Source organism: Hylobates moloch, unplaced genomic scaffold (genome assembly GCF_009828535.3).
Source record: "Hylobates moloch isolate HMO894 unplaced genomic scaffold, HMol_V3 SCAFFOLD_3, whole genome shotgun sequence".
NCBI classification, from domain to species: domain Eukaryota; kingdom Metazoa; phylum Chordata; class Mammalia; order Primates; family Hylobatidae; genus Hylobates; species Hylobates moloch.
In genome coordinates, this window is record NW_026652278.1 from 62,977,129 (window position 1) to 62,999,582 (window position 22,454).

At 39.7% G+C, this 22,454-nt stretch overlaps 1 protein-coding gene across 1 annotated transcript in view; it reads right to left on the reverse strand.

Moving 5' to 3' along the window:
• Positions 1 to 346: 346 nt before the first annotated feature.
• The window catches only part of DNAJC12 (DnaJ heat shock protein family (Hsp40) member C12), a 43,973-nt gene continuing 21,865 nt past the window's right edge, over positions 347 to 22,454 (reverse strand). The window contains exons 3-5 of the mRNA XM_032138340.2: positions 17,235 to 17,374; positions 8,669 to 8,873; positions 347 to 882 (exon numbers count right to left, since the gene is read on the reverse strand). Of these exons, the coding sequence (XP_031994231.1) occupies positions 788 to 882; positions 8,669 to 8,873; positions 17,235 to 17,374 (440 nt within the window). The 3' untranslated portion in view covers positions 347 to 787. The remainder of the gene's footprint in view (positions 883 to 8,668; positions 8,874 to 17,234; positions 17,375 to 22,454) is intronic.

The following is a 22,454-nucleotide window of genomic DNA, read 5'->3' on the forward strand; positions in this document are numbered from 1 at the left end:
ATTAGGTTAGAAATATCTATTTAAATTATTTTTAAAATACCATCAAGGCCGGGCATGGTGTCTTACACCTGTATTCTGAGCACTTTGGGAGGCCAAGATGGGAGGATCACTTGAAGCCAGTAGTACAAGACTAGCCTGGGCAACATAGCAAGACCTCACCTCTACAGAAAATAAAAAATTGGCCAGACATGGTGGCATGTGCCTCTAGTCCCAGCTACTAGGGAGGCTGAGGTAGGAGGATAATTTGAGCACAGGAGTTTGAGGTTGTATTGAGCTATGATTATGCCACTGCATAGCCTGGGTGACAGAGCAAGACCCTAAAAAATTGAATTATAAATTCATTTAAGAACTTTGGGAAAATTATTTATTTCTCTCCACGGGATTCAGACAAGTAATTTCACATCTCATTGTAAGTCAAGGGTAAGAAAACATTTTTTATACATCCATCACTAATAGAGATCACAGTATGTCAATGAAATATTTAAATACACTGTACAGAGATTGATTTTTAATGGATTTCTATAAGTAGTATTAATAGGAAAAAGCATATAATACAATCTACTCTGTATCTAAGAGCTTTAATTTATTCAAATATTGGAAGAAATTCGTCTTCTGAATTTTTCTCATTTAAAAAGCATTATAAGAACTGATTCAAGGATGGAGGAATCAATTAGTACTCAGCAATTCACAGACATGACATAAAAATGACATTTTTAAGACATAAAGACTACACGTTGACAGCATAGGGGACAATCTTGCTCTTCCTCATTTTTGAAGCAGAGATATTTCATATTTCATAGTTTCTGAACTTCCTCAGGAGTTCTGAGGGAGCATCCTTGGACCAGCGGAAACGAAGGTGCCAACCATTCACATCTGAAAAACCTTTAAAGGAAAGAAAGTAAATATTTAAAATCAGAAATAGGAAAAGTCAATCTTGTTATAGTAAAACAGCTTGGGGATAATATTTCACTGCAACAGGTACAATGTAAGGGTAAGACTTTGGTATGAATTATTAACATCTTAGAGAAATGGATTAATTTAAACAGACTGGAATTCTTATGAACAGGAATTACAATTTATATGGATGATAAGACCTCACATGCTTAAATACTTAATAAGAGGAAATACATAGATGCCTCTGGTGGTGGGGATTTTGACAATTCACATGCAAAGAAATTCGAAACAAATTTCACAGTTTTCAGAAACCTTTCAAAAGTTAAAAGTCAATGGCAAAAGGATCGCTTGAAATACAAGTACTATAATTGAATTCCATGGTGATAAGATTTTTTTTTTTAGTTATAATAAACAACATTGTTGAAAACCAGAAGAAAAGAAGATAATTTTCCTTCCCTACTAGAAGTATAAATTGGCAAAACTCCTCTGGCAGGCCATTTGGCAATATTTATCAAACTTGTTAAAATGTATAAACCTTTGCCGGGCGTGGTGGCTCACACCTGTAATCCCAGCACTTTGGGAGGCCAAGGCGGGCGGATCACGAGGTCAGGAAATCAAGACCATCCTGGCTAACATGGTGAAACCTCATCTCTACTAAAAATACAAAAAATTAGCTGGGTGTGGTGGTGGGCGCCTGTAGTCCCAGCTACTCGGGAGGCTGAGGCAGGAGAATGGTGTGAACCCGGCATGCGGAGGTTGCAGTGAGCCGAGATGGCACCACTGCACTCAGGCCTGGGCAACAGAGCAAGATTCTGTCTCAAAAAAAAAAAAAAAGTATAAACCTTTGACCCAATAATTTTACTTCTTGAAATGTATCCTAAGGAAATAATAATGGATGCACCCAACGATTTAACTGTAAGGATGTTTATAATGATACCATTTATAAATTTTTTTTGCAAACCAACAAACATTCTAAACTTTAGCAAATGGAAGCTGGTTAAAAGGTTTTGATATCGTCATTAACAATATTTTAATATTTACCATCATAGAAAAATGCTCACAGCATATTGCTAAGTGACAGTTAACAAAACTTTATATAGTATGATCTCATTCCTAAACTCATTATTTACATGAATATTTATGTGAAATTTTTTTAAGTCTAAAAAAAGAAGGCCCGGCATGGTGGCTCACGCCTGTAATCCTAGCACTTTGGGAGGCCGAGGCAGGTGCCTCTCTTGAGCTCAGGAGTTGACCAGCATGGGCAACATGGCAAAACCCTGTCTCTACAAAAAAATACAAAAAATTAGGCGGGCATGGTGGCATGTGCCCATGGTCCCAGCTACTCAGGAGACTAAGACAAGAGGATTACTTGAGCCCAAGAGGCAGAGGTTGCAGTGAGCCGAGAGGGTGCCACTGCACTCGAGCCTGGGTAATAGAGTGAGACTCTCCCAAAAAACAAACAAACAGTTAAGAAAAGGTACACCAAAATTAATAGTATTTATCCCTGGATTGTTACAATAGATGTGATTTTCCTTTTTTTTTTTTCTTTTTTCTGAGACGGAGTTTCACTCTTGTTGCCCACGCTGGAGTGCAATGGCACGATCTCAGCTCACCACAACCTCCGCCTCCCGGGTTCAAGCGATTCTCCTGCCTCAGCCTCCCGAGTGCTGGGATTACAGGCATGAGCCACCACCCCCGGCTAATTTTTGCATTTTTAGTAGAGTCGGGGTTTCTCCATGTTGGTCAGGCTGGTCTCAAATTCCTGACCTCAGGTGATCCGCCCGCCTCAGCCTCCCAAAGTGCTGGGACTACAGGCGTCAGCCACCGTGCCCGGCCAATTTTCATTTTTTGTACTCTTTTTTGTTTATCTGTACTTTCTTATTTTTCTGCAATAAACAACTATGCTTTTTGTCTTTTTATGTTAATAATATTGCTAATGAAAAAGCAGGTTACAGAATAATATATAAAATACACTTCCATTGATATTTTAATATAATATATAAATATGTAGTCAGAAAAAGCATATACAGAATAGTTAACAATGGTTATCTCAGAAAAACAGATTACACTGATACTTTTTAAAGAATTATTGGAGAAAACAAATCTGAAGAATTTTCATTTGGGGAAAAAGTAAAAGAAATTGTTTCTGATTGCTATAATTGTTTCTATAATTAAAACTTACTCGCAAAATATGTATAGTATGATCCTTTTAGATATACTAACACAAATGAAAATATACCAAAATATCGATAATACATATTTCTCTAAATGATAAAATTATGAGTTATATGTTCTTCCTTTTGCTTGATCATATTTTCTCACATTTTATACAGTAAGTAAGTGTCATTTTTGTTTAAAAAGATGTAGTTTCTGGCCAGGTGCGGTAGCTCATGCCTGTGATCCCAGCACGTTGGGAGGCCGAGGCGGGCGGATCACGAGGTTGGGAATTCGAGACCAGCCTGACCAACATGGTGAAACCCCGTCTCTACTAAAAATACAAAAATTAGCTGGGCGTGGTAGCACGCACCTGTAATCCCAGCTACTCAGGAGGCTGAGGCAGGAGAATGGCTTGAACCCAGGAGGTGGAGGTTGCAGTGAGCCAGGATCACGCCACTGCACTCCAGCCTGGGCGACAGAGCAAGTCTGTTAAAAAAAAAAAAAAAAAAAAAAAGATGTAGTTTCTAGTTTGGGTTCCCATAGAAATAGACATGTAGACAAGAACTTGAAACAGGTTGGGCACAGTGGCCCACACCTATAATCCCAGCACTTTGGGAGGCTGAGGCCAATGGATCACTTGACCTCAGGAGTTTGAGACCAGCCTGGGCAACATGGCGAAACTCCATCTCTATAAAAAATTAGCCGGATGTGGTGGTTTAAGCCTGCAGTCCCGGCTATTTGGGGGCGGGGGTGGGAGGATCATCTGAGCCTAGGAGGTCGAGGCTGCAGCGAGTCGTGATCGCACCACTGCACACCAGCCTGGGTGACAGAGTGAGATTCTGTCTCAAAAAAAAAAAAAAGAATTTGAAACAAAGTGGCTAATTTGATCCCAGGTGGCACCTTAGCAGCATGAGAACCAAAGCTATAAAAGGTACATTATCAAACAACTTACCGCCATGGGTAACTGCAAATGATCCCACTGGGGAACCCTGGGAGACAATATAAAACTTCTTAGAGTTATCTCATGTGAGGGGTGAAGGACCTGGAGAATTTAGCTTCCCACTTCCACTCATTATTGTCATCTAAAGGGCATTTACTCCCTGACACTTACTGCCTGCTGATTTGCTGCCAAGTAGGCTCCATTGCCAGAGCAAGCCCTCTGGCAGAGTCACAATGTTTGTGGCTGGAGCCAAAGGGTTGGCAATGCCTAGGAAGGTAGTGCCCAGGGACATGGCAGCACACCAAAATCATTGCGTACATTTAAATTTTTCTTGGTGGGACGCGGCGGCTCATGCCTGTAATCCCAGTGCTTTGGGGGGCCAAGGTGGGCAGATCATGAGGTCAGGAGTTCGAGACCAGCCTGGCCAACGTGGTGAAACTCCATCTCTACTAAAAACACAAAAAATTAGCCGGGCATGGTGGCAGGTGCCTGTAATCCCAGCTACTCGGGAGGCTCAGGCAGGAGAATAGCTTGACCCGGGAGGCAGAGGTTTCAGTGAACCGAGATGGTGCCACTGCACTCCAGCCTGGGCAACAAGAGCGAAACTCTGTTTCAAAAAAAAAGAACAATGATTCTCATCCCCTCAACTTCATTCTTTTTTTTTTTTTTTTTTTTGACACAGGGAGACACAGGGTCTTGCTCTGTCACCCAGGCTGGAGTGCAGTGGCAGGATCATAGCTCACAGCAGCTTCAAACTCCCGGGCTCAAGCAATCCTCCTGCCTCAGCCTCCCAAGTAGCTGGGACTACAGGTGCACGCCACCATACCTAGCTAATGGTTTTTTAATTTCGTAGATACAGGGCTCTTCTTATGTTGCTCAAGCTGGTCTCGAACTCCTGGACTCAAGCGATCCTCCCATCTCAGCCTCCCAAAGTTCTAGGAGTACAGGCCCAGGCCACTTCATTCTTAAACAATAGCATACATATAACAATATGAAGACATCAAAACTGGCATCACAATTTGTTCTGAGTAAATTATATGTGAAAATTGATTATATGAATTGGCATTATCTGTTATTACCCAAGTAAATTAGAGCTGAGAACTAGGGAGAGGAAAAGAAAAGCACTCAGGACACAAATGCCTACCCAAGAATTCTATCACAAGCCAGCTGCCAAAATGACCTGCCTTGCCTCTAAGGCTAGTTTTACCTATTGCCATCACTCACCAATTAGAGCTTGCTAGCTCCCAAAAACTTTGCTAGTGCCAAAGAGTTTTCTTTCATAACAATATGTAACATTTCTCTTTCTAATAAAACCTCCAAAATTTTATTTGTTCTTCAGACACACCAAAGACCATCCCATCTGTGTGTATGCCTTGAATTGCAAGGTAGTTTTTATATATTTTCCCAAGTAAAATGTTTTACGTAGAGATTCGAATCTATATTTTTGTTTGACTTTGACATAATATATATCTACACTGTGGAATGTTATCAGCTGTTAAAAAGCAGGAATTCATTCTGAATGTAAGGATTTAAAGAGAAGTCCCTTAATAATAAAAGTTAACACTAAAAAAGTGTTTACAATGTGCCTGGTACTGGTCTAAATATTTTACATATATTAAGTTATTGTGTGTGTGTGTGTGTGTGTGTGTGTGCGTGTGTGTGTGTGTGTCTGTGACAGGATCTCATTCTGTCACCCAGGCTGGAGTACAGTGGTGCAATCGCAGCTCACTGCAGCCTCAACATCCCCCCACACACACACCCGGGCTCAAGTAACTGGGATTACAGGCACGCACCACCACTCCTGGCTAATTTTCATGGTTTTTTTAGAGATGGTTTCACCATGTTGCCCAGGCTGGTCTCAAATTCCCGGCCTCAAGCAATCCGCCCACCTCATCCTCCCTAATTGCTAGGATTACAGATGTGAGCCACTGCACCCGGACAATTAAGTTATTTACTCCTCAAAAAAAAAAAAATCTTATGAGGTAGACACTAATATTTTGACAATTATATAACTAAGAAGACATAGATGCAGAGGGGTTAACTAGCTTGCCCAAGGTCATACAACTTATCAGTGAAAAGCTGGGCCCACCTTCTTAACCACTGTGTAACACAGAGAAATGTGTATAGTATAACCCCATTCTTTACTTTTAAAGCTCTCATAAGTGCATATATACACACCTGTGTTAGCATAGAGAATAGTGGAAGGAAACACACCTGAGTGTCAGCCTTGGTTACTTCAAGAAATAGAAGCAGAGAAGGTTGGCAGCCTGGCTATATATGACTCTTTGAATTTTTTTTTTTTTTTTTTTTTTTGAGATGGAATCTCGCTCTGTCGCCCAGGCTGGAGTGCAGTGGCACAATCTTGGCTCACTGCAAGCTCCGCCTCCCGGGTTCACACCATTCTCCTGCCTCAGCCTCTCCGAGTAGCTGGGACTACAGGCGCCCGCCACCACGCCCGGCTAATTTTTTTGTATTTTTAGTAGAGACGGGGTTTCACTGTGGTCTCGATCTCCTGACCTCGTGATCCGCCCGCCTCGGCCTCCCAAAGTGCTGGGATTACAAGCGTGAGCCACCGCGCCTGGCCGATTCTTTGAATTTTTTAACAGCAAGTCTATACTACTTTTGTTTTTATTCAGTGTCTAAATGACTGTTTTTTTAAAAAGAAGGAAAATTTCATAGAATCCCATGAGAGGGGCTCAAGAGGCCTCAGCATCATTCCTGAGTCTCTGAAGTATCTCCCACCCACACTACACCTAATTCTGGTGTGCACAGACTTGGTCTGAATCTGACAGAAACAGAAAGACTCGGGGAACCCCCAGGGGTTCAAGACACACATTCATCGTGTTTACATGTAGGGGAGTGATTCTACTCCTGTGTTTGCTTAAAACACTGTTTTTCTACATTTCGGGCTTCTCCTTTGATCAGTTTGTTACATTATAACCATTTCCAGTTACTGGGTGATGCAATCAATGTGCAGACTCCACAGCCATCTCCTGGGTAACCAACAGACACATCTGAATCAAACTCTATGAATCTTCATTCCCAGCAAGAAGAGAACATGTAAAAGTTCCCCCCAAAGAGAGATTTGAAATGACTATTTCTCAAAAGACTATAATCCACCACAAGCCATCTAACTATCTTCTTTTGAATACAAGTGTTCTAGGGTGTTCAGGAACGTTCTGTTTAAAGGCTAAATTCTAATAGGGTGCTACATCACAACCCTGAGAATCAACACATAGTAATTTGAAGGACAGTTACAATGTGTGTATACAATGTGTGTATATATAACACATCCAAACTAGTTGGATGGCTAGATAGGTAGTCAGATAGATAAATGATACAAACAGCTAACATTTACCTAGGGCTTCCTAGAGGTGAACCGCTGTGCTAAGCATTTTGTATGTATCTGCCCATTTAACCCTCATGGTAACCCTATAAGAAGGTACTATTTTTTATTTAAGAGATGGAGTCTCACTATGTCACCCAGGATGGAATGCAAGCACCTAATCACAGGAGTGATCATCACACACAGCAGCTTTGAACTCCTGGCCTCAAGCCAGCCTCCTGCCTCAGCCTCTTGAGTAGCTAGGACTACAGGTGCACAGCAATGCACCTAGATGAGCAAGTACTATTATAACCCCTATTTTATAGATGCAGAAACTGAGGTCTGGAGAAGTTAAGTAACTTTGCCACGTAATACAGATAATAAGTAGTAGTGCTAGGAAGTGAACTCAGGTAGTGTACCTTGGTAGCCAGGAGGTAAACTTCTATAATACTCTGCTTCAGTGGATTTATAAATGATTCAGAATGTCTACAGAGCTATTTACAGATAAGGCATTATTGGGCCGGGCATGGTGGCTCACACCTGTAATCCCAGCACTTTGGGAGGCCCAGGCAGGAGGATCACCTGAGGTCAGGAGTTCGAGACCAGCCTGGCCAACATGATGAAACCCCATCTCTACTAAAAATACAAAAATTAGCCAGGCATCGTGGCAGGCGCCTGTAGTCCCAGCTACTGGGGAGTCTGAGGCACAAGAATCGCTTGAACCCAGGAGGCAGAGATTGCAATGAGCTGAGATTATGCCACTGCACTCCAGCCTAGACGACAGAGTGAGACTCCGTCTCAAAAAAAAAAAAAAAATTAAATTAAATTCAATAAGGCATTATCATAGGATAAGGCAATGCCTTGGAACACTGACTCTGAAGCCAACCTGCCTTGGTTCAGACCCTTTCCCTTCCCATACAAGCTGTATGGCTTTAAGCAAATTACTCAACCTCCTGGCCTTTGGTTTTCTCATCTACAAAATGAGAATAATATTGATATCAGCCTCACAAGCTTGTAGTGAGAATAAGTTAATATATATAAAAGTAATATTAAATGAGATAATAAATGTAAACTAATATATGCAAAGAGTGTTCCTGCACACAGTAAACATTCAATCAGTGTTAACTAGCATTATTTCAGTAAAGCCAAAGACACTGAGAATTGTCTCAAGGTTTCCCTTCTGAGGAATACCTTCTAGTTTCGGTGTCAATGCTAAGTGTCTTTTAAGATGCTAAGCCAATCTTTAAACTTGGCACTGCTGTGCAGATTGAAAAAGTTAAGAATAAATGCAACATAAACAAAGCTCTTTAATTTCAGACCTTCTCCGTTCTGCAGTTATATAAATGACTTACTTGAAGAATCTGAATTTTGCGGGGAGACTGACTTCTCCAGGGGCTTGGGTTCTTTCTGCTCCGTTTTCTCTGTGGTTGAAGCCAGCTCCTCTTTCTTTCTTTCTCTTTGCTCATTCCATTGCTCATTTTCAATCTTGTTGGTATGAGTCTTGTCAGATTCTTCCAGCATCAGGTCTTTTTTACCTCTGACAGCCCAGTGCATTGACTAAATTAATGTAAAGCAGAGATATAAAAATTAAATTGATATTATGTGATTTTCTACATTTAAAGTTTGATATGTGGTAACACCTGACCTACTACTGTAGTGCTAATTAACAGCACGTTAGAGTTGACTATTAACAAGATACTCATAAATTAATCCAGATATTAATTAATCCAACTATTAATAGTTACTTTTCACCATACACCCTTTTGTACCTTTTTCATTTTCTGTTCTGTATATGTATTTCCTATTAGATCTAAAAATTGGACAGATGGATGAATGAATGGAGGGATGGATGGACAAACTAACAAATGAATACAGTGAAAAAGAGCTCTTTTGAGTTTGCTGTATCAAGAATATTTCAAGTGGAATCATTAGCCCTACCATCAACCAAAATAATGCATAACTATTTCTTAAAACCTCATCGGGATATTGTGGGAAGCTATTTCGGAAGTACTAAGAAACAGTGACACACTACCTCTATTAACACAACTTAAGACTAGAGGGAAACATAGCCTTTAACACCCTAAAATTATAAATATTCTAGCTCTCTGCCCTAATCAAATCAAAGAAGTCATTTATTCCCACCTTCAACCTATCTCTTCCCAACTACAAAGAAGTGTCATCCTGAATCCTCTTCTCCAAATATAACCAGTCCACAGGCTAATCAACCCCAAGATCCAAGAACCACCCCATAAAGCAGTCATTGCCACCAATAAATGTAATCAGCTCTCACCCTAACAAGAAAAAGAAAAGAGGCTGGGCACAGTGGCTCATGCTTGTAATCCCAGCACTTTGGGAAGCCAAGGTGGGTGGATCACTTGAGGCAAGCAGTTCGAGACCATCCTTGGCCAACATGGTGAAACCACGTCTCTACTAAAAATATAAAAATTAGCTGGGTGTGGTGGTGCACACCTGTAATCCCAGCTACTCAGGAGGCTGAGGCAGGAGAATTGCTTGAACCTAGGAGGCAGAGGTTGCAGTGAGCCAAGATTGCACCATTGCACTCCAGCCTGGGCAACAGAGCAAGACTCGATCTCAAAAAAAAAAAAGAAAAGAAAAAGAAAAAGAAATGGGAAGGAAAAGCACCAAAATGTAACTGTAGTTATGCCTGTGTAACAGAATTACATCTTTTGTTTTTGTATTTCCCAAATTTTCTATGAGAAGATTATATATATGTACAATTAAAAAACATTGTATTTTAGGCTGGGCACAGTGGCTCACACCTGTAATCTCAGCACTTTGGGAGGCCGAGGTGGTTGGATCACGAGGTCAGGAGTTCCAAACCATCCTGGCCAACATGGTGAAACCTCATCTCTACTTAAAAAGACAAAAATTAGCTGGGCAAGGTAGTGTGTGCCTGTAATCCCAGCTACCCGGGAGGCTGAGGCACGAGATCACTTGAATCCGGGAGGCGGAGGTTGTAGTGAGCTGGTATCGCACCACTGCACTCCAGCCTGGGTGACAGAGCGAGACTCTGTCTCAAAAAAAAAAAAAGAAAATATTCTATTTTAAAAATTAGATGAAGTTTCGATGCAAAAACATATAAGGAGGGAGATTTCTGGTGCCAACAATATGTGTGGGAAGGGAATAGTTACAGAGTAAACACTTCAAAACCATTTGCTAAATTGTAAATGCAAGTATTACCCATTTCTCTGTAGATTTTATTTCAAAATAAAAATGTTAACTTTTAAAAGAGGCAAAGCCTCAGCTGGTATTAAAAAAAATTTGACTTTTGTTTGGTTGGTTTAGGTTTGTTGTTTTTGTTTGGTTTTTACATATGCACAAAATAAAGAGGCTGCCAGTGACTTCCTCTGCAGAGGGAAAAGGATATTAGGAAGGTTAGTGAAAAACAAGGAATAAGACATTCAAGAATTCAGAGCCCAGAGAGCTGAAAATGTAAACTGTGAGCTTCACAAGCCAGCAAGGTGGCCTGTACATGATTTATTGATCTCTGTGCCTCAGTACTTCTCTCTTGAAATCAAAGTACCTGTGGTCTGTCTTAGATAGATTAGGATTAATGTCTAATCCACAGTAAATCCTTTAAAGGTCCTCAGTGAAAAGATGTTCTGAAATAGTAGTCTTATCCATCTCCATTGTGAGTAAATCAGAATAAAATATGTTATCATTCAGACTTCCACATCTGCTGATCCTCATTAAAGAAATATACAGAAGAAATATCCAAACTGTATCTAACCTTAGATACAAGTGCTTCTCATGCTTTGTAGTTCAATCAAAGGACTAACATCAGAGTGATGCTAAGCAGCCTGGTTTGCTGGGACACAGATAGTCTGCAAATCACTCATTTCTGTCTTCACAAGCACATTTCTCAACTCCACAAGGGCATTAGTTGCACAGAACAACATTTAACATCAAGCGAACTAGTCTATTGTGCAGCTACTCATTTCAGTAGAATCAGCATCAATAAAAGATATCAAATGACAGCAATTGATACAGACTAAGAGAGAGACTAGAAAGGGGAGAGTCTGTACAGCAAGACAATAAAATGCACAAGACAGAAAATCTATATATGCATGGAAGGAACTAACGCTAAACAGACAGCAAGCCTAGGTGCAAAGGCCACTAATCTTAACAGTTTGTGAAATTGCTATGTTGTTATTCTGCCTTCACAATTAACTTGTTTACCAGCTTTCTTGAATGAGTTGGTTTTTTTTCTCTAGGAAGTCGTTTTCTTACATTCTAGACCTTGGTCAATACTAGGAAATAGTGCTCGCCTCAGCAGCACATATACCAAAATTGGAAAGAAGATTATCTTGGTCCCTGTGCAAAGATAACAGGCACGTTCGTGAAGCATTCCATTAAAACACACACACACACACACACACACACGGAAATAAAAAATTTTGTTTACTTTCCAGTAAACATTGGCACAACATTTTTTTAAATCCATGGACTCAGATAAGCCATAGATCAGCTGAATAGCTATACAAAATTGACTGGTTATTATTATCCTGGATCAGCAATCACCATGAGTGAATTTTTTACTTGTCAGGGTGATTTCTGACCTGCTTTTGGATAACATCCAATTAAGACAGATTGCCTTTTGAACCAGCAGAAGGTGTTGAATTTCACACTGTTTCCCATCTGGCTGGTGAAACCGTGGCCATGTGGGCATAGTGTAGGAAGCTTTCCTGATAGGTAGTCTATGGCCAGTTGAACCCACCCCAAAGACACCTTGCCCAGCTGGGAACCCAGAAACAATCAGCAGACAAATAGGCCCACGCGGGGCTGACCCAACAAGCCCTCCCAGAGGCAATCAATTTGTCAAGTGATCAATTCACCAAAAATGTGTTTCTATTAACTCTTTATAAAATTTATAGCAATTGAAGTGGCATGAGATAGTTTTAATGGCTTATGAGAATTTTTTTTAGCCATTCATTTTGACTGTGCCTTTGCTGTGGCTTCTTTTTCCCATAGGCATCCTAAATCCATGCTGCCATATATTTTGGTGCTAGAGGGAGAGCCATCCACACCCTGGGTCTCTTTGGGTAAAACCATTTAGCATGACAAAGATACATTTCCCTAAGATGCTTTGGAATCCTGGGATAACTCTTCAGGTTATCCCAGGATCCCAAAGGCCTGGATTACTGAATCCTCACTCCAAACCTTTTTTTTCAAACCAATACTACATGTCTAAATTTAAATTGCCCACATATTCATTGACCTGGGTGAGGTCTTAAAATATTTTTACCAATTAAACTATCAGGAGGAACTTCTAGAAAACAAAAAGAGAAATAAATAAGTAGGTAGTAAAGTGACAGACTTAGTGTGGGGAAAAAATACCAGTTCAGTTGCATCACTTCTGGATGATAGAAATGTGGTGTATATATACACCATGGAATATTACTCAGCCCTAAAAAAGAGGGAAATAATATCTTTTGCAGCAACTTAGATGGAGCTGGAGGCCATTGTTCTAAGGGAAGTAACTTAGGAATGGAAAACTAAATATTGTATGTTCTCCATTATAAATGGGAGCTAAGCTATGGGTACACAAAAGCATACAGAGTGGTATAATATAATGGACTTTGGAGACTCAGAAAGTGGGAGGCTGGGAGGGAGAGTGAAGGATAAAAAACTACATAATGGGTACAATGTATACTACTCAGGTGATGGGTGCACTAAAATTTCAGACTTCACCACCATACAATTCATCCATGTGACTAAAAACCACTTGTATCAGTCCGTTTCACACTGCTGTAAAGAACTACCTGAGACTGCGTAATTTATGATGAAAAGAGGTTTAATTGACTCATGGTTCCTCAGGCTTAACAGAAAGCTTGACTGGGAGGCCTCAGGAAACTTACAATCATAGCGGAAGGTGAAGGGGAAGAAAGGGCCTTCTTCGTGTGGTGGCAGGAAACAGAGAGAAGGGAGAACTGCCACACACTTTTAAACCATCAGATCTCATGAGAACTCACTATCATGAGAAAAGCAAGGGGGAAATCCGCCCCCATGATCCAATCACCTCCCATCAGGACCCTCATCCAATTCAACATGAGATTTGGGCAGGACACAAATCCAAACCATATCACCACTTGTACCCCAAAAGCTATTGAAAATTTTTTAAAGTTTTTAATTTAAAAAAATGTGGCACCCCTGAGGCTGTGGCTCATTTGAGGAATTCTCCCAAAGGAAATTCCCAAGATACGATCCTGTGTGTGATGCTACAAAAGTACACTGTGATTTGTCCTGCCTTGTGGGTATAGGGACTAATAATGCTCCCAAACAATGCTTTTCCATTCCAGAGGGATTATACTGTTTAAATAAAAAGCAGAAACACAGAGTTGATGGTGTAAAGGAAAGGGAATTTATGAGATTTAACAATCTAGCCAGGCGCGATGGCTCACGCCTGTAATCCCAGCACTTTGGGAGGCCGAGGCAGGCGGATCACCTGAAGTTGGGAGTTCAAGACCAGCCTGACCAACATGGAGAAACCCCATCTCTACTAAAAATACAAAATTAGCCGGGCATAGTGGTGCATGCCTGTAGTCCCAGCTACTTGGGAGGCTGAGGCAGGAGAATTGCTTGAACCTGGGAGGTGGAGGTTGCAGTGAGCCGAGATTGTGCCATTGCACTCCAGCCTGGGCAACAAGAGCAAAACTGCGTCTAAAAAAAAAAAAAGAAAAGAAAAGAAAAACTATACATGTGCTGGGCATGCGTTTTAGACACATGTTACTGAAATTGAAATCATAAAGTTATAATCATTTTATTGTCAGAATGGCACATATAATATGATAGTCTGCCCTTATCCTCAAGGGGTATTCCAAGACCTCCTGTGGATGTCTGAAACTTGGGTAGTAGCAAACCCTACATATACTATGCTTTTTCTGATATATACACACCTATGATAAAGTTTATAGTTCAACCCCAGTCCAAAACTAGGTGAGTATAGTACAATAAAATATTTTGGGAGAGTGTAAGAGCACATTCACATAACTTCTATTACACATGTTGTTACAATTGTTCTAGTTTATTATTAGTTATTGTTATTAATCTCTTACTGTGCCTAATTTATAACTGTGGCCATGCAGGTATAGTTCTCATAAGCTGTTAAAATTATCTCTGCCACTTCATCTGCTATAAATTTTATAAAGAGTTAATAGAAACACATTTTTGGTGAACTGATCATTTGATAAATTGATTGCCTCTGGGAGGGCTTGTTGGGTCAGCCCCGTGCAGGCCTATTTGTCTGCTGATTGTTTCTAGATTCCCAGCTGGGCAAGGTGTCTTTGGGGTGGGTTCAACTGGCCATAGACTACCTATCAGGAAAGCTTCCTACTATGCCCGCATGGCCACAGCTACAAATTAGGCACAGTAAAAGATTAATAACAATAACCAATAATAAACTAGGATAATTATAACAATAAAAGTAATAAAAGTTATGTGAATGTGCTCTCACACTCTCTCTCAAAATATTTTATTGTACTGTACTCACCTATTTTTGCACTGGGGTTGATTGCAGGTAACTAAAACCAAGGGAAACAAAACTGGGGATAAGGGGAGACACTACTGAATATCTGACGCAAACACCCTAATGGCGACATTTATCTACAAAACGATAGACAATGATCTCTTAGGTGAACAATACTAGGTATGATAATGGTTATTAATTTCTCTAGAGTAGCGAATGCAAAATGATGAACAGATGAAATACGCAAAAAGACAAGGCGACAATTAAAATGTTATAGAGAGAAGTGAGACTGTCATATGCAAAAGCTACTGTAAGGCATAGAACAGAAAGGAGGCTGGGCGCGGTGGCTCACATCTGTAATCCCAGCATTTTGGGAGGCCGAGGCAGGCGGACCATGAGGTCAGGAGATGGAGACTATCCTGGCCAACATGGTGCAACCCTGTCTCTACTAAAAATACAAAAAAATAAGCTGGATGGGTGGTGTGTGCCTGTAGTCCCAGCTACCCAGGAGTCTGAGGCAGGAGAATCGCTTGAACCCAGGAGGCGGAGGTTGCAGTGAGTCAATATCGTGCCACTGCACTCTAGCCTGGCGACAGAGCAAGACTCAAAAATAAATAAATAAATAAATAAATAAACAAACAAACAAACAAAAAGGAATGAAAGGAAAGTTATAGAACGTCTATCAAATGAGGTATAGAACAGGTAATACTTGGTATATAGGATTCAAAGTCGACTGTGGAAGAGAAATAGAAGGATATCAGAAATAATAAGGTTTAGCCCCAAGGAAGAAGACTATATGAGAAAAAAATCACTGCTGATTTGAAGCAGAGAGATATGCATCTCATCATTTTTGTACCACTAATAAAAATAAATTCGAAGCCAAATATAGCCCAGCATCCTATTTCAACTTTGCTGACAAGACAAATGATGTAGCCAGTAAGATCTAAAATGTAATTATTGTAAAACCTTGAACAGTTCACAGTTAAGCTACATTCAAAGCAGAAATGATGTGTTTGGAGACAGGAAATTAGCATTTAATGGAAAGACGTTGGCAATATATACCCAAGTGAGGATTTGGAGAAGAGTTTTTGGAAACTTCACAGCTAACTGGATATTAGCTATTAAAACTTAAGTGACACAGTTGAGTGGATCACCCAGAAAAATGAACTATAAATCAGAAAGTGTTAGAATAGCAAGAGTCACTAATCCAGTTGCAGTTACAGTGTGTCACACTTAGGAGACTGGGAAATATGGTTATGCAGAGTTGGTAGAACAATATTTAGCTAGTGTCAAAAAGAAATTTTGAATTTACACAATGAAAATAACAAAAATCTTATTTTTCAATACATAAAGTCACAATTTTTTGAAAGATTCCCTCTAGTAATTTTATGCATTTATACAATAATCATTTGGTTAGTCTCTCATAAATAATTAGCTCATCTTAAACAAATCCACATGAATGCACACTTCTTTCCAAAATGCAATGAAGAAAACAGCTTACACCTTATGTAGAGTGGCTTTAATCACATACTTTGGAAGTTTTGCCTTTCTCTTCCCAATTATTTCAAAAGCGCCCTTCAATATTACAGGCCTTTTATCAACAATTTGCTCAAGTCTTCTAAAATAAAAACTATGAAGAAGTAAATCTAAATGTAACCCTGAAGGGCTATAATTTAAGAGATGTGAATCATTTTATACACTAATTCTAACAACTGTCCCTGAAAATTTACCTATGAGGTAATTTCTGTATTATAAGTCCCATGTCAGAGAAAAGTGTTCCAATGGAGAGAATCTAGGTAATAAATCATGCCTAAATCTTTAAAATTACATTTTGTTTATAATATATAAAGGTCAATGTTGAACAAAATAATATATGACAGTAATTACAGTGAATATTTTGATATTTATGCCTTTTAATGGCATGAAGAAAGATAACACTATGTTTTTAAAGTCTAACAATTCTTTCACCAGAATGTTTAATAGGAATAATTCATGGCTTTCTTTGACTAATCAGATCCTGCCTTTTTAATGAAAATTCTAAGCCTTGAAAAGAGAGCAAGCTGACATAAACTAAAAAGACGAAGAATGTGAATTTACAATGGTTAAAACTCAGCAATTCATGAGCAACTTGAGAAGCACATTTATTAGAGCTCATAAAATAGTAAGCAATAACAGGGAGTGTGTATACTGAAACAAACAGCCGAAGAGATTGAAAAAAATGTAGTCACAGGCTCTTCTGGCACAAATTCATTGCCTCTATTCTGGTGAGCTTCTCTTCGTGGGATTTATGGACACTGAATTATATCCAGACTCTGCTAACTTCTTGGTTTTCTCCCTCCTATCGCCTAATGACTCTTTAAGCTACTACATGAGTCTAATCCACAGGCATCCTGAGCTTCACAAATTCACGTCATTCCCAGCAAGAAACCCACCATCTTCACTGAGTCATTCAAAGCTTCCCACTGCTGGAATGGCATCGACATCTGGCTCCTTCGCCAGTGGTCATAGCGGGCTCGACTCTCTTCATTGGTCAGAATCTCCTTTGCCTTCTGCAGTTTCTGAAAAGTCTCCACTGGAAAACAAATCAAGAAATGAGCACTTCTCTCTTGGAGGGGATATTTTAAACTCCAAAACTATCCAACTGATCTTACTAGAACCATGACTCTCCCACTTAATAGCTATGTGACCTTGGGCCAATTTACCTCATCAAGCTTTTCTAAAGGGTATCATAAGGACAAGCAAGATCATGGATGTAAAGTGCTTGGCACAGTTTATCCTTTCCCTGTATTGTGCCTCAGTCATGTGCCAGACGCTACTCTCGGTGCTGATGACACAGATGTGAATAATAGACATTATTAGCAGGGGAAAGAAACATTTGTAAACATTGAAAAAATACTATTCCACCTTATAGGAAGAAAACTACCTTTTTTAGTGCTGGGTGTGAGACAGGGCAGTAATTAGGCAAGAGGGACGGTAAAACTGAAGACTATAAAGCAGGAAGGAGCACGGTGACTTAGAGGAAGTAGGGATTGCCATTGTGACTGGAGGACACAAGGCTAGGGGAAGAACAATGAGGGATGGGGCTGTAGAGTAGATAGACAATAGCTCAATTAACCAGGGCCTGAGATGTCATGTTAAGGATGCTGGTCTGCTTTTTGTCGTAAGAGAAACGAGAGGCTTTAAGTATAATAAACATGGTAGATGCTGGGACAAATGGTAGCTTGTCACTAATCTGCTCGACCAGATGGCGTATAATAGAAACCTTTTATGGCTCTGTTAGAAACACCTCCAAAGTCTCTTCTGCTCCTCAGGGAAGTAAAAACTTCCTGCAGAGCAGAATACAAGATTTATACACAGGCCGGGTGCAGTGGCTCACGCCTGTAATCCCAGCACTTCAGAAGGCCCAGGTGGGTGGATCACGAGGTCAGGAATTCAAGACCCAGCCTGGCCAAGATGGTGAAACCCCATCTCTGCTAAAAATACAAAAAAAAAAAAAAAATAGCTGGGGGTGGTGGCAGGCGCCTGTATTCCCAGCTACTCGAGAGGCTGAGGCAGAGAATTGCTTGAACCTGGGAGGCAGAAGTTGCAGTGAGCCGAGATTGTGCCACTAGACTCCAGCCTGAGCGACAGAGCAAGACTCCATCTCAAAAAAAAAACCAAAAAAAATTAGCCAGGCACGGTGGCGCACATCTGTAATCCCAGCTACTCGGGAGCCTGAGGCAGGAAAATCGTTGGAACCCGTGAGGCAGAGCTTACAGTGAGCTGAGTTTGGACCACTGCACTCCAGCCTGTCCGACAGAGCAAGACTCCGTCTCAAAACAAACAAACAAAAATTCACATATTGAATTCCTAACTCCCAAAATGATAGTATTAGGAGGTGGGGCTTTTGAGATATGATTAGGTCATGAGGGTGGAACCCTCACGAATGGAATCGGTGCCCTAATAAAAGAAACCCAGATAACTTGCTCACTCTGTTTCCCCTATATGAAAACATAGCAAGAAGACAATTAGCTAGGCATGGCGGCGGGCGCCTGTAATCCCAGCTATTTGGGAGGCTGAGGTAGGAGAATCGCATGAATCTGGGAGGTGGAGGTCGCGGTGCGCCAAGATCACACCACTGCACTCCAGCCTAGATGACAGAGCAAGACTCCGTCTCCAAAAGATAAAAAATCAATATACAAATATCAGTGATGTCTCTACACCTTAGCAATGAACAATCTGAAAGTGAAATTAAGAAAATTCCATTTATAAGAGCATCAAGAGCTGGACCCAGTGGCTTATGCCTGTAATCCCAGCACTTTGGGAGTCTGAAGTGGGCGGATCATGAGGTCAGGAGTTCCAGACCAGTCTGGCCAACATGGTGAAACCCCGTCTCTAATAAAAATACAAAAAAAAAAAAAAATTAGCTGGGTGTGGTGGTGGGCGCCTGTAATCCCAGCTACTCAGGAGGCTGAGGCAGAAGAATCACTTGAACCTGGGAGGCGGAGGTTGCAGTGAGCTGAGACCATGCCATTACACTCCTGCCTGGGTGACAGAGCGAGACTCTGTCTCTAAAGAAAAAAAAAAGATTCAAGAAGAATATAATATTTTTTAAAAATTGAACAAAAGAAGGAACTACACAATATTGTCAAAAGAAGCTAAAGAAGATCTAAATAAATGAAAAGACATCCCATGTTCATAAAGATTTACTATTGCTAAAATGATAATACCCCCCAAACTGATGTGCAGATTCAACATAATCTCTATCAAAATCCCAGTTGCCTTTTTTGCAGAAATTGACAATCTAGTCCTAAAATCTGTTTGCAAATACAAGGGACCCAGAATTGCCAAAAAAAAAAAAAAAAAAAAAAAACTCTTGAAAAAAATAAGAGCAAAGTTGGAGAATTCACACTTCTGAATTTCAAAACTTACACTACGAAGCTACAGTAGTGAAAACAGTGTGGTACTAACATAAGGATAGACATACTTATAAATGGAATAGAATTGAGAATCCAGAAACAAATCCTTACATTTACAGCCAATTGATTTCAACAAGAGTGCCAAGACAATTTAATGAAGAAAAAAACAGTCTTTTCAACAAATGGTGCTAGGACAACTGAATGTCAATATATAAAAAGCATGAATTTAGATTTCTACCTTAAGCTATAAACAAATATTGACTCAAATGGATCACAGATCCAAATGTAAGAGTTAAAACCATAAAAAACTGAGAAAAAAAAAAGCATAGGAATAAATCTTTGTGACCTCAGCTTAGGCCAGAATTCCTTAGATATGACACCCAAAGCACAAGCAACGAAAGAAGAAATAGATAAATTGGACTACATCAAAATTAAAACTTTTGTGCCTCAAAGAATACCATGAAGAAAGTGAAATGACAAGCCATGGAATGGGAAAAAATATTTGCAAATAATGTATCTGATAAGGTACTTCATATCTAGAATTTATAGAGAACATATACAACTCAATAATAAGACAAATAACCCAAATGCAAAATGGACAAAGGGCTTGAATGAACACTTCTCCAAAGAAGATATACAAATAGCCAATAAGCACCTGAAAAAATCCTGAACAGTATTAGTCCTCGAGGAAATAAAAATCAAAACCATAGTGAGATACCACTTTATACCTACTAGGATGGCTAAAATTAAAGGATAATAATTGTCTAGAATGTGAAAAAATTGGAACTGTCACACATGACAGGTGGGAATGTAGAGTGTTATATAGCCACTTTATATGAAAACTACTACTATAATAGTAGAAAACTACTACTACATACTCACTTTATATGAAAACTACTATGAAAAGTAGTTTGGCTGTTCTTCAAAAATATTAAGCAGAGTTGCCATATAACCCAACTATTATAATCCTAGGTATATATCCATGAGAATTGAAAACATATGTCCACACAAAAACTTGTATATGATAGCAGCATTATTCATAATAGTCAAAAGTGAAAATAACACAAATGTCCATCAACTGTGAATTGATAAACAAAATGTGGTATATCCACATAAAAGAATTATCATTCAGCAGCCATAAAAAGGAATGAAATGTTGATATGTGCTACAACATGAATGAGTCTTGAAAATATGCTAAATGAGACTGGGCACGGTGGCTCACGCCCGTAATCCCAGCACTTTGGGAGGCCAAGGTGGGCGGATCACCTGAGGTCAGGAGTTCGAGACCAGCCTGACCAACATAGAGAAACTCCATCTCTATTAAAAGTACAAAATTAGCTGGGCGTGGTGGTGCATGCCTGTAATCCCAGCTACTTGGGAAGCTGAGGCAGGAGAATCACTTGAACCCAGGAGGTGGAGGTTTTGGTGAGCCATGATCACACCATTGCGCTCCAAGGGCAACAAGAACAACAAGAACAATACTTCGTCTCAAAAAAAAAAAAAAAAAAAAAAAAAGATGAGGCTATTGAAAGCTACAGGAAAACAAATGAACAAATAAAAGTATCTTGCCATAGCAGCTTGGTCCAGTGAAAGCAATCCTTCCTGTTGCTGACGACAATGTAAATGTCTCATTGTATAAATGAAACGTCACTTTTTCCAATGGGAATAAAAAGCTTATTAAATTACCACCAAGGATGCACATGCCAGTTGCTACTCGTGTGGTGCTTGTAAAGATTTATGTATTTATCTGTGAGTCACCTTCTCTTTTCACATCATTGTTGGCTTCACTTTCTAGAATTCCTGGAATGAAAGAAGCTGCTTAGAATTATTCTGATGTGAGTCCCTCAACAACAGTTGATAAGCAGAAAGAAAAAAGAAACCTTATCTTTCCTATAATGCGACCTTTCTCTTGTTCCATCCACTTCACCACATTTAACAAGAGTGAGTTTGGGTTTATATTTTTCCATTAATGTAGCAACTAATCAAATGAGTCATGCAAGGTAAACACTTGCCAGTTCTGGGAAGAGAGATCTCATTTTGTAAGCTTATAGGAGCAAATGATGCTGGAAGTCTTGCGAGACATTCTGATTTAACTCATGGGTCTACCTTCAAAATATAGAGGTTATTTTAAATTCATATTTCACAATAGAATTTGTATTACAACAGTCACATTTTAAATGTATGCCATTTACAATTACTTAAGAAATAATAATATGATGTCAAAATATGCTTTGAAAAAATCTGGAAGAAAATATACCAACTGTAAATAGTGGTTCCCTATGAGGGAAAGATAAAAGCAGACTTTTTCTTCCAACATTATTTATTAATTATGTTATTTTTATTATAGGGGAAAAACAGTAAAAACTGTAAAGTAAAAAAAATTGAGACATTAAAAGATGCTAGTTAACAAAGGACAAATTGCTCCCCTTCTTCTAATATCCAAATATCCTTGAAGTTTGCACATCAGTAACAAAAATACCATTCCACAGGTTCTTAATTTAGTCTGAAGTTTACTTTCTTTCTTTTTTGAGACAGAGTCTCTCTCTATAGCCCAGGCTGGAGCACTGTGACACGATCTCAGCTTACTGCAACCACCGCCTCCTGGGTTCAAGTGATTCTCCTGCCTCAGCCTCCACAGTAGCTGGGATTACAGGCACCCACCAGCACACTCAGCTAATTTTTTGTACTTTTAGTAGAGACGAGGTTTCACCGTGTTGGCCAGGCTTGTCTCAAACTCCTGACCTCATGTGATCT